This window comes from Ptiloglossa arizonensis, chromosome 7, assembly GCF_051014685.1.
Source record: "Ptiloglossa arizonensis isolate GNS036 chromosome 7, iyPtiAriz1_principal, whole genome shotgun sequence".
Taxonomy (NCBI): domain Eukaryota; kingdom Metazoa; phylum Arthropoda; class Insecta; order Hymenoptera; family Colletidae; genus Ptiloglossa; species Ptiloglossa arizonensis.
In genome coordinates this window covers 12,127,841-12,140,075 of record NC_135054.1, presented here as the reverse complement: position 1 = coordinate 12,140,075, position 12,235 = coordinate 12,127,841, and the positions used below count along the sequence as shown (strand labels likewise).

Sequence of the window (12,235 nt, the reverse complement as noted above, 5' to 3'; positions counted from 1 at the left end):
ACGAGTGACTTATATACAAAAATGTCTACAAGTCGAAAACAAAGAGAGGTGAGTTATATATTCGTATTGTTTCTTATTGTTTTTCGATGCTGAATTTTTACTTTTTAAAATTATAAAGGTAATCATTCAGGAGTCCAGAGTTTAATTAATTGGAAATATTTCTAAAACAGTTTCATCAAGTAAAACAAAAGTATTTATTTTCCTCTTTACACCTCTTTAGCCTTTCCTTATTGAAATTAAGATTATAAGTTACATACATACTGCAAGTGGTATTTTCGCTTATACTATTACAATTCACCTTCTCGGATCATTAAATCTATCCTTAATTTACGCGAAATTAATAATCGTTGTTACTTCAACGAACATGGATTACAATCTACAAAACTTAATTTTTCCCGTGTAGAGCTTCCCGTAAAAAATCCCAAAGATATCATTCAAACGAAGATTCTACTTTTCCAATGAACGTCTACTCAAATTGTTCAGTCGCGAGTTTCGTTAAAATAAAAAATAACAAATCATCCTCCCCAGAATTTCGTTAATTACAACCCAACGTGAAAATGCTCTTCAGTATCGATTAATATGTGAAAACGAACAGCGTTTTAGACGAAGTTGGCGAAAAGGAATTCGAAGACACCTCGAAAAGTATTTCACTACGCTCCTTAAGGAATCGCGTTACCCAAGTTACTTTGGTACTGTAGTAACTGTTGAATGTGGGCTGGCAGTTTCGAGGATTGCTGCTGTCGCGGTACGTTGTAGATCGGTTGATTGGGTTGCTGGGGGGCTTTATTGGCAGTTTGCTGAATAATTTGCTGAGCATAATTCGGAAGAGGGCGGTACTGTGGCTGCTGTGGTTGCGGCTGCTGCTGCTGTTGTTGAGGGAAGATCGGTTTCTTGTAATTCGGTAGCTGGCCCCCTGGTCCAAATGCGGGCAGCGGCCGGTATTGCGGGTTCTGCACAGGTTGCGGCCGGTATTGCGAGTTCTGTGCAGACTGAGGAGACCCAAAGTTCGGAAGTGGTTGTTGCGGAATGGGGACCAGAGGTGTATGTGTATTCTGTGCTTGCAGAATCTGCTGTACGTGTGCCGGAGCTTGATTCAATGAACTGTACTTCTGAGGCTGCCTTTTCTCGCGGACGTGGTCTGAAAATCCAAAAACTCGGTTTGTCTTCGAAGGTTTAATTGGAAGGTATAGGATCAGATATTAGAAACTAAGAAAATGCATTTTTATCACATTGAGATTATAGAGTTACCATTTCTTATCTTACTTAACCGTAAAATAATTCGCATATTTGGATCCACATTAAAATATGAAAGGTATAAAATAATAAGGTGAGAAAAATTGACAAAAATTGAAAATTGTTGAAAACTATTGAAAAAAGAATGTCTTCTAATTTATGAATATGTTAAAAGTTTAAATTACTCATATTCACCCATGTCTTTGTTTTTTTAAATAGATATAAAAGAAAATGGATTTGTAATTACCAATTTTCCAATTACGAGTAATTTTCACTTGGAAAGTTATTCATTGGTAATGCGCAACATGGGTATCTAAATGAATTTTAAAAAAGAGAATATACTTTACCAATAGTTGCATATTGAAACTCTTGTCCCAAAAGATCGCCAAACACATCGCTAGTGGCATAAATAGGCACCACAGCTAATACCAAAACCTAAAATTCATTATACTTATTAATACATCATAATGCTTCTCTTATTCATGAACTAAATTAGACGACCTTTAATTCAAACAATATTCTAACCAAATATGTTAAATAAGTATTCAGTAAATTCGTGTGCGAAACAGAAGTAGCAATTAATTTCATTCTGAAATAAAAAATGTTAATTAAATACAATAGCTATTCTCCATGTCGTGATTTCAACCTCTGTAACTGTCGCGATAACTATCCCTACCACTTCCTCGAAGTATTCAGTTAGAGAGGCTCGATTTTATCTGTAATCGTTACAAAATTTAGCAACTTAAATATACTCCATAATTATACAGATTTATTTCCATAATCTATCAAATGTTCAAAATACATTTCTTAGATTTTCTATAAAACTTCAAACTTGTTCTACTTTCTCGATTTTAACGGATATAATAAAATACAAACCTTAATTATACAAAACAGTAAAACATCGCTCTCTAACTTGACCCACTTTATTCCCGTATCGTTTTATCGTGGCAGTACGATTTCTCCGACACTAAAATAAGGTTTTATGCATACGTGCGTATAAGTAAAGTAATTGACTTTAAATATCGTGAACATACGTAAGCATAAAATCTCCACGTGGTAATATAAAAATCGATCTCGATTGAGAAAGCTAGATAATGCAGTACACCGATTTCTCACGTTGCACACCATTGCACATAACATACTTACATACGTGCTCGAAACGACACGATCGAAGCTAGTTCTCACGAAGGGAAAGGATGAAAGCATTTGATACGTACACACCTTTCAAACGCTAATGCGATTTAACACTAGCGATAACAGAAACCAACTACACATATAACAATCTAGATCGAAACTGTGTTAAAAGATTCCCATCGCGGCTAATCGAACAGCATGAATTTTACTCGAACTTGTACATCAATATACTATTAGAACTTTCTAATCATTTATCATGGTACATGTGTATGTTGCACTTATGTGAGAAATTGCATCGAACGTCTCTCATTTTTAATTGTTGCTTTGCATCAATACACAGACCTAATTTGCATCCAAAGTTTAAAATAATTTAAAGGAAATATTTTAAGAAAAACGTTACAGACAATTTACAAAGTTACTTTTTGTAACGATATAAAGTATTCTTTAATATTTTTACGCGTAAAGAAAACATGAAAACTATAGACATAAGTGTTTCACGATATTGTGGCAATTATAGGTATATTTACTATTCAGAACCATGCATGCGTAATTAAAACTGTGAATGGAAATATTTTTCATTGATAATTTTGCAAATAATATTGTGAACGCACTCTTAAAGTATATTAATCTTTAATAACCTTTTCGACTTCTCTAATAAAGAAAAAGAGGAGCTATCGATGAAAAAATAAATTTTACGTTAATAAACACAACTCTTAAATTAATATTTATAAAGATACGTGCCCTTCTATTCGTAAAGAGACGTTACATAAAAAAATTAAAAAAAATACCATAAAAAAACACAAAATCTAATAAATAATTGAATCTTCATTAATTTGTACATTTAAATTTATAAATCCTTACTTTATTTACAGAACAAATGAAATTCTGACAGAAGGTCAATTCATAAATTCGTCAACAGCTTCTCAACACTTGTAGATAAATCATACAATTATCAAAACCGATTTCATTCGAAAACACTGTTCAATTTCCATTCAATTTTCACTTTATCAACAAAAAGGAACTCCTCCAGCTTCAAACGTGAACAACGAAAGGATCATCCGTTTCGAATATATTTCACAAGGTCTAGCTTCCGAATGCAAAAGATTCTTCGTTAAAGACACAATAAATGTAAAGTAAAATACAATTAAAATCAGTTAAGGATTTCAATTGCAATATCATTACTCGAGAGAATAAAATGAAACAGTGATTCGATTGAAAGGTGAGAAAATACAAAATCGACTTGTACTCACGAGGAACTTCATGACGAAGGTGTAGGTGACTTCGGGATGGTAGCTGGACGAAACTGGCGGCCGCGTCGCGACGCACTTCTATATGGGCGAGCGTTTCCAGGGTAAATGGTTCGGCCAACCACTAACTTTCACGGTTGGTCGGTTTCGACTGATTTTTTCTTTTAACGCATAGGTCCCCTGCCCGTTCGTCACGTAACGCGCCCTGTATTCAAGGAATGCAACGTTTCAGTCGTTGCTACCCAGGAAGTGATCAAGTTATTAGTATGCACTAGAAAACCCGGGCACGGCAGTTCGATTTTATATTATGACTAATTTAAAGTGTCAATCATGTTTCGATAAGTATCGTGTTTGAAAAGTGTTTCAGGAATAAAACTAACGTTATTTTTCCTCACAGATGTTAATTTAATATTACAATTATAAAGAAGCTGTCGCTCTTCGTTAAATTTCTATCACTACCTTCTCCACTTTCTCAATTTTTCCGACTTTGTTTGTTTTTCGTTGATGTAAAATTTACTTTAATTTATACAGTGACAATGAACGAATAAGGTGCGTGAAATATATTTTTTAACGTTGTTTTCAAAGACTTTGGGCATATTATTGTTACGATACTGTACATATTATTAATAACACTGTCGAAATATACATTTTACGTAACTTGTATGTCAATAATTTGTATGAACATAAAAAAAATAAATTTTTGAGAAACTGGTACTGCAGAAAGTGTCCAAATATAGAGAAAGAGTAAATAAGGTAATTACTATTGAAAATAAAAAGTTGTTTTCAGAATTACATTTTACTAATGATTATAAGTACTTATTTCTTTCACAAAACATAATCGATAAGTATCTTAAAATTTAATATTGTAAAAATAACGTTACATTATTTCGAAAAGAGTTTATTACACTTCAAAGTCCTCAGTATAACCCGATTCAATTTAGAAGTTTGTTTATCATGTTTTATATCCTGTATAAGGGAATACTTATAATACGTATATTATTGATGCAACAATAAATTTCTGGCGACGAATATGAAAATGTAGTAACATGTTTCAATGGTATTATTCCCGGTATCACTCTTTGAGCTAAAACAGATCTACATCCATTTAGCGAACTTTCCCAACAAAGTCCTTTTCACGCGATATAGAAACCAGAACCACTTTTCTCAAATATGTGTTATATCAGAAGTTGATTTAGAGTTACGTGAAAATCGTTCGATCAACTTTTACCTTTGATTATGATTAACAAAGAAATATGCAACTTGAAATTTATTGAGACAACGATATTTGACTGTGATCTCGAAATCGAAATTGGTGTAAGACTTCATTTCACGCAAGGTAATCTCTCAAGGTTAATGATGGCTTTTGAAATAATCGATCAATCGAGAATTCACCGATCATTGCTTCATTGTTATCGATTTATTAAATCATCGACTCGTTCGCAATGAATCTCGTTAACTAGCATCTATTTTTATTAGATATAGGTAATATTCGATAGTACTTAGTGAGTGGAAAGAAAATTTCTCTTTTTAATATTATTAAAATAACCAAGAATAAAAGTTTGAAATTTATGATTTCGTTATCGTGTTTTATTATCGCAAATTTCAATTTTGTCACTCTTAAAATGTAACATCTTCAAAAATATCTTCCTTCTAAATAGAATTTGCAGTAAATAGTCCCACTGCAATTTCCATTGCAGGGACTGCAATTTCCAATGCATAGTCCTGTTCGTGTTCCGTTCGCCTTATCGAACTTCAGTTCTTAAATCATGTCATAAACCTTGTCGGCTACCGGTATCTACATATCGCGGTAGTGAAAGATTGATCGGAATATTATAAAGTTGAAATTTGATTTTATGCAAGTAGTGTGGAAAGAAGAGTTACGCGTAGACTTGATAAAGTTTTGTTTAATGGATCGAAAACTGATATCGATGCAAATATAAATCACGAGTCGATGGCTGAATGCAGCTAAAACACGTATTTCTAGTCACGTAACGGTACAGCCAATCGTTGCAGGAAGCACATACACCGGTCACTTCCGTATTCTCAAGTCGATCGCATTAATATCTCGCTCAAAGTGCACCGTTTTCGCCGAGACACTTTACATTCTATAAAAAGCCACCGATTTAACCGGTGCGTGTACGCTTCGCTCGCAAGAACAAACAGCGCAACAGTTGACCTTAATGTAGTTCCACGTTCTCCGTTCTATTTCTCGTTGCACGCTTCGAAACTTGATACTTCGTATTATTAGTTAATATCGCCGATACTGTAAAACGTTTAAGATGTTAATTTCTAAATACATTGTTGCAGGCCAACGTGGTGTCAAAATAGCGAAGGCAATTTTCTAAGCTGTTAACCTGTTCCAACGATTAACTCGGAGAAAATCTCCGAGCGAAAGTTAATCGTGTTTAGAATGAATCGATGCTTTGTGCAATGTAGTTCAACCAAATGCAATTTCTTTAACGAACTCCGGGACGTGCACGGTACACTGACGATTACGTTAAACGTGTTTACGTGTTTACTTTATAAGTAATTTTTAAACTCTATTACGAATTGTTACGGGATATAGTTATTGCGTGTCATCGCCATTAATTTTATTAATACGTAATTACATAATATTGATCCTTAGGTTTAGCCACGACTTAATTTAAAAGCTACGCCGGTAAACTTGACCCACTTCCGTTGCGAGCTTCTCATTTGCGCGTTGGATGTAATTAATTATCTTTAAGTGACAGATATTCTAGTGATAAAATATAAAAGTGTAAAAACTATAAAAACAAACGAGTTTATCGAGTAAACGCCCATTGTATTTAAACACGAATCCGTCCTCTCAAAAGACTGCGCATGTGTCGAGGGACGATACGAAGAATCCATAAACGTCACGAACAAAATGGCGCGCTTCTTTCGTTCGTATATTTCGTCTCGTTGAGCCATTCACGAATATGTATTTACGTTTTACCACGACCTCGATACGTACAAATTCCCGAAGCATTAAACTGCTTTTGTTGTAACGACACGTTCTCTATATTGCACTTCACAATGTCGTCTAGGCCTTCAAATTTAGTAGATTTCTGCCATCTTTAAACGCAGGAAGTGATCGAGGTAAATGTCAACATGTTAGACTTTCATATTAACAAAATTATAATATGTCTGGTATTTAACAAGAATACGTTCGATGAAAATTTTAATGAACTTTTCGCCCTTATACGTAGAAGAAGCGTGTTTATACAAAATGTATCAAGCCTATGAAAAATATTTGTGAATCATCGGAGATAGAATATTGAAGAACAAATTCTAATTTGTATGAAAGTAGTACGATTACGTGCTGATGTTAAATTTGGTGTAATAGCGTACTGTTTCAGAATTATACAAATATTCTGTTCCACTGCTTGAATGGCATAATAACATTAAGAGGGAAAAGCCGCTATCGCCGACAACTATGTAACAAAATAGAAAACAGTATAACTTGTCGAAATAAATATTACTTTATGATTAAAAGTCCAAGTGCTCTTCGAAAGTAGACGATAAATGATAAGTTTTATCAACGAATTCATAACTTTTCCTGCCAATGTTAATTATTTCCAATTACCTAATTATTTAACTTCCGAAATCCTGAATTTTTTCTTCGAACATCTCCAAATGTATTTTCAAGCGTTGAATCAATTCGAAAATAGATATCCTCCAATATTAAAGGAAAATGCAATTGAAAATAATTATCGTGATATTTCGTTAAGTAAATCATTCGAGTAAAATAAAATACGTGAATGTGCGAATACTTGAGACAGCATTAGAAAACATTGGCAGCGAAAGTAACAATTTCTCCGCAATCTTCTGTCACAGAAAACGAACCGCATGTTGATAAAAATATTGTCACAACAGAAATTATGCTCTTTCAAGCTAAAAACTAACGAAATTAAAATTGCATCGATTACATTAGTAAATGCTACTACCGCGAAACTTACAGTGAGTAATATAATAAAGTACATAATTTCGATGCATTTATTTAATAAAGAATTAAATTTATGATTAAAGATGTAACAACAAAATCAATTTCCATTCAACGAATTGTCCATGCTTGTTAAACAATTGACTCTCTATGGCTCTATGATATCTGTCCGATGGAATTAACTCTTAACAAAACTATGTACTTATCTTGCAACTATGTTTCATCTAACACACCACGTGAAAATATTAATGCACGTGGCCTGATCAATCGATAACGAAATAAAACGTTCAATTAAGAAAGAAATTAGTGCATTCACGACAGTCTTTAGTATTGATTCTCGGTAACAGGACGAATTCCGTTCCCAGACTGTCCCTGAAGATACTGCTGATATTGGGATTGCTGAGCCTGATTGGCGTACACCTGATTGTATCCACTCGGTTGATCTTGATATCCTTTCGGTTGACCTTGATACTGCGCCGGATCTTGATACTGCACTTGTTGGGCAGGTGCAGCAGCTTGAACGGGCTGAGGCACGTATGGCTTCTCGGGACGAATGGTGACCTGATTGGGCAAGATATTGTAGGGAATTTGAGATTGTAACTTTATTAACTCCTGAATAAAGCCTGGAACATTATTGGTCGAGTAGTGAGGCTGAGGTTCCACCGGAGCCGATGGTCGTTGTTGCAGTTGTGGATGCTGAGCTTGCCTTTTCTGTCTGGGATGTGCCGCTTCTGCAGCTAATTTTTGATAATGAGCACGGACCTGTTGCAATTGTTCCTGTGCAGCTGCTTCAACGTTGAATCTAAAAATTGTAATTTTTTAGCACGTTTATCGGTATTTAAACTCGATTGGATGTATAAAATTAAAGTGTTTAACTCAATATCGAATTTTATAGAGAATAATAGCAAGTAAATGGAAACTTAGAGTATCTTTTTTATTCGAAATTGTATGGTAATTAGGAGTAATTGTTAAATAAATTGAAACTAGCAAGTTTAAGAAAACATTACAGATAAGTGCAACAAATTCAGCAAATGAAGAATCAACTTTTGTGCCACATGAGAGCTGTTTGTAAACTTCTTTTAGCAATAACCTTGAAAAGTCATTGAAGAATTGTTGTACGTAGAAATAATCCCAACGAAACACATAGGTGAAATATACTGACCCTTCGATCAACTAAATATACACTTAATACAAAAATATAATATTATGTTTTTATTTATTATGTTAAGTACCACTTTAGTATTATTTTCAATATTTCGACCTATTCCTTCAGATCTTTCTCAAGAATCATAAATTATACTGAAAGTTTACAACGATCACTCTATTTTCCATTATGTACACATAATTTAGTTATTTAGATAAAAAATACCATTTAACAAGCATTGAACTTAATTAAAACAACACAAACGTATTTTTCTTTTATATCTATTCTTTAGAAACGTACAACTTAGATGTACCAAGATTTCTGAAACAAATTATTTCAAATGTACATTCCATGAATCAGTGAACTTCAATATCTATCATTGTACGAAATTGTCAATGAATAATAAATATAATCACTAATGAATAGCAGCAGTTAAAAAGCAAAGATACGGTATCAAGTTTACCTGTACTGTTCAGGAATTATGTTGGTGTACGGAGCTTGTGCCTGGAGTTTCAATGCTTCCTGAACCCTAAGAGGCGGTGTATTGGTGTTGTATTTAATCGGAGGTTCGACTGGTGGTTGTTGTCGCGTTTGTCGCCTGTGCCTAGGTGGACCATGTTGTTTACCACGTGGAGGAGGACGTCGTGGCTCCGGAGTGAACACTTCCTGTTCTACGTTTTGATACTGAGGTTGTTGCTGTTTCCCAGATTGCGTTGCTATCAGATTCTCGTACCTACGAGTGAACGTATTACGAATGTATCACGAGAGTTCTCGTGTTTCACGAAACGAACCTTAAACCTTACTCATAAGACACTGCGTTCTCGTATATTTTTACAGCGTGTCTATTTTATTTATCTCTGAAACTCTAGTATCACAATATGGTAATAAACTCTAATATCGAAACTATATGTCACGATAACCGTGCATAGAAACCTTTACAAAAACTGAAGTATTCAGGACACGTAATGATGGCGATCATTAACCATACGAGATTTAGAGATTTTATCAATCCGACTTGCTTTCTCACAAACGTCGTAAAATAAGAATAAACGTAGAGAAAGTACGCTATACCAGCAAATCAGCATTACCTGTGCTGTTAAGTTGGAAAATGGAGAAAAAATAGTGAAAGTAACAAGCAATAGGGGGAATCGTTACTTATAAACGGTTGAAGGAGAAAGATTTAGGCGAATCACCTGTAGGGCTCGGGAATGATGTTCGTGTACGGAAGTTGGTTTTGAAATTGGAGGAGTTGCTTGATGTGTGAAGGCGCGTCATTGAAAGGCCTTGCTGGTGGTAGCGAAGGTTGTCGTGGCACTGGTTGTGGTTGGGGTTGTGGTTGTGGTTGCGGCCGCGCATGTGCCCGTTCCCGGTAGGGTAATGATTGTGGAGCCGAATATTGTGGTGCCGGTTGTGGTTCTGGTCGTTGATGGCGTTCGTACGATCTCCAATTTACCCTCAAACCTTTCGAAAAACAATTTCATTTCAATTTGATTGTCGTTTGGATTCATTGTCGAGCTGCAACACTTCTAAGACTTTTTGGAACCGATAGTACAAAATAATATAGTACACATTGTTTGTCGTATTTGCAATACATATTGTAACGATTATAAAGTATTATTCACGCCCACCCACATACACTCACACGTTCTATACTTGATGTTGAATAACAACACGATATACATGGTTATTTACCACTGGGATCGTTGTATTGAAGGGACTTCTCAGAAGACGGAATGCTGTCGTAGGTACCCTGAATGTACCCTGCTTGAACGTTCCCTTCCGCTGGCCCTTGTACATTGAATGTTTCAGGAACACTTTGTTGGTAATAATTTCCTCCGTCATCTCTGGCGCCTTGAATCTGAAAATTCGAATGGCCGTCGGTGGCACCCTGAATCTGAAAATTCGAATGGTCATCGGTAGCACCCTGGATCTGATAATTTGATTGACCATCGGTAGCACCTTGAATACTGGATTGGCCACTACTTGGTGTGTCTGGAAAATAAAAAATTGTATACGATACAGTTAAGATTGAATTTCACGTAAATTAATTTGATTTTCCAGATGTATAGTAACTACGTTAAAACGCGTTAAAGCATGTGTGCTGGTAAACCACAAATTAGTACGCGAATGATTTAAAAAATTGTGAGATTGGAGTATCGCTCGAAATTCGTGACAAAAGTAATTATTTAAAATAGATGAATGTAAATCTTATGTTCAATGTAAATTTTATTTTCGATGTAACAGTATTAGTTGATTATCTGTTTTACTTATAAACTCGAGTCCTTTTTCGTCATCTACTTTTAAACCCTGGGCCACTCGATTCCCGTCACTAGGTCCTTGTATTGTGAATTGCGCTATGCACATTGGAAGTGCTATTAGCAGCAACACCTATAAAACACAACATCAACACTATCACTTCCTTTTTTAATCATTTTTGATTCTTATTCTTAAAGTATCTATACTTACGTCCGAATAGTCACATAAAGGGAGTAAAATATTTGCAATGATTAATTGAAATATTATTTTCGTTAATTACAAAAGTACATGAAAACATAGACTATCTATCATTAAGTGTAGTAAATACGTATATGACATAATAAAAAAAGAGAGGATATTAATTTTGTGTAATTTGTCGAATTCGAGAATTTCTGAAAAAAAAAGTTAAATAAGAAATTAAACTAAAGATGTTTTGATTCATTTTAGTGATACAAACATTAACACCAATAGGAAGCATTACACCTAGAAATTTACAAACCAGTAAAATCTAGTTACAGATTTTATATTATTATACTCGTACTGAAAATTTAAGTTTAAAGAGAGTCAAACTACTTTAATGACTGTATTAAAACATATACTATGAATGACACGAATGTGCAATGTTCAAGACTACAGGATTATCTAATAGGGCAGAACTTGATGCGGAACAACTTCGAGCACGTACTATTTTGTACCGTATGCATTTATATGGAATTGCATCTCTCGATCGGTGCAACATAGCTGCAAGGGAAAGTCACAATACCGAGTCTTCGAATAGACCAGATTCTTGATAATCAAGAGAAGTTAATAGTAACTTGTTTCACAAGCACAACGGTAACCGATATTTCTAAAAATTCAAAAGTATAATATTTTACACAGTTTGAATCTTTTAGTACCATCTAAAAAAATCACATTGTGTGGAAATGAATACATTTCAAATACCTCTTTTAAATGAACCATTCTACATTTGATAACAGGCAAGAGAATAAAATCGAAAAATAAATTTTACAAATGAACTGATATATTAACGCAAATAAATATGGAAATATAATTACTTAAATTATAAGTATAATGCAAGCAAATAAATAATTCTTTCCCTCGATTTAATCATTTTTCAAGCTTGCATAGAAGAAAATTTGAATTAAATACACATTACTTTATAATTAATTAAGTTTTTCATAAATACTTTATAACACAATTGAATTAAATATTTAATTTAAAGCAGGAGCTCGAACGTAATATAAAACACAGTTCCATGTAGTAGCCACATAAATTGAA

At 34.1% G+C, this 12,235-nt stretch overlaps 2 protein-coding genes across 2 annotated transcripts; both read right to left on the bottom strand.

The window, feature by feature from the left end:
• Positions 1 to 659: 659 nt before the first annotated feature.
• On the bottom strand, positions 660 to 3,629 carry LOC143149544 (uncharacterized). Its single transcript, XM_076317043.1, has 3 exons — positions 3,618 to 3,629; positions 1,581 to 1,668; positions 660 to 1,138 (listed from the first exon to the last, which is right to left on the bottom strand). The coding sequence occupies exons 1-3, from the start codon at positions 3,627 to 3,629 to the stop codon at positions 660 to 662; spliced, it is 579 nt and encodes a 192-aa protein (XP_076173158.1).
• Positions 3,630 to 7,881: 4,252 nt separating this feature from the next.
• On the bottom strand, positions 7,882 to 11,917 carry LOC143149642 (uncharacterized). The gene is made up of 6 exons (XM_076317212.1): positions 11,900 to 11,917; positions 10,957 to 11,089; positions 10,394 to 10,687; positions 9,895 to 10,162; positions 9,165 to 9,434; positions 7,882 to 8,359 (listed from the first exon to the last, which is right to left on the bottom strand). Exons 1-6 carry the CDS (start codon positions 11,915 to 11,917, stop codon positions 7,882 to 7,884), a joined length of 1,461 nt encoding a protein of 486 aa, XP_076173327.1.
• Positions 11,918 to 12,235: the final 318 nt, after the last annotated feature.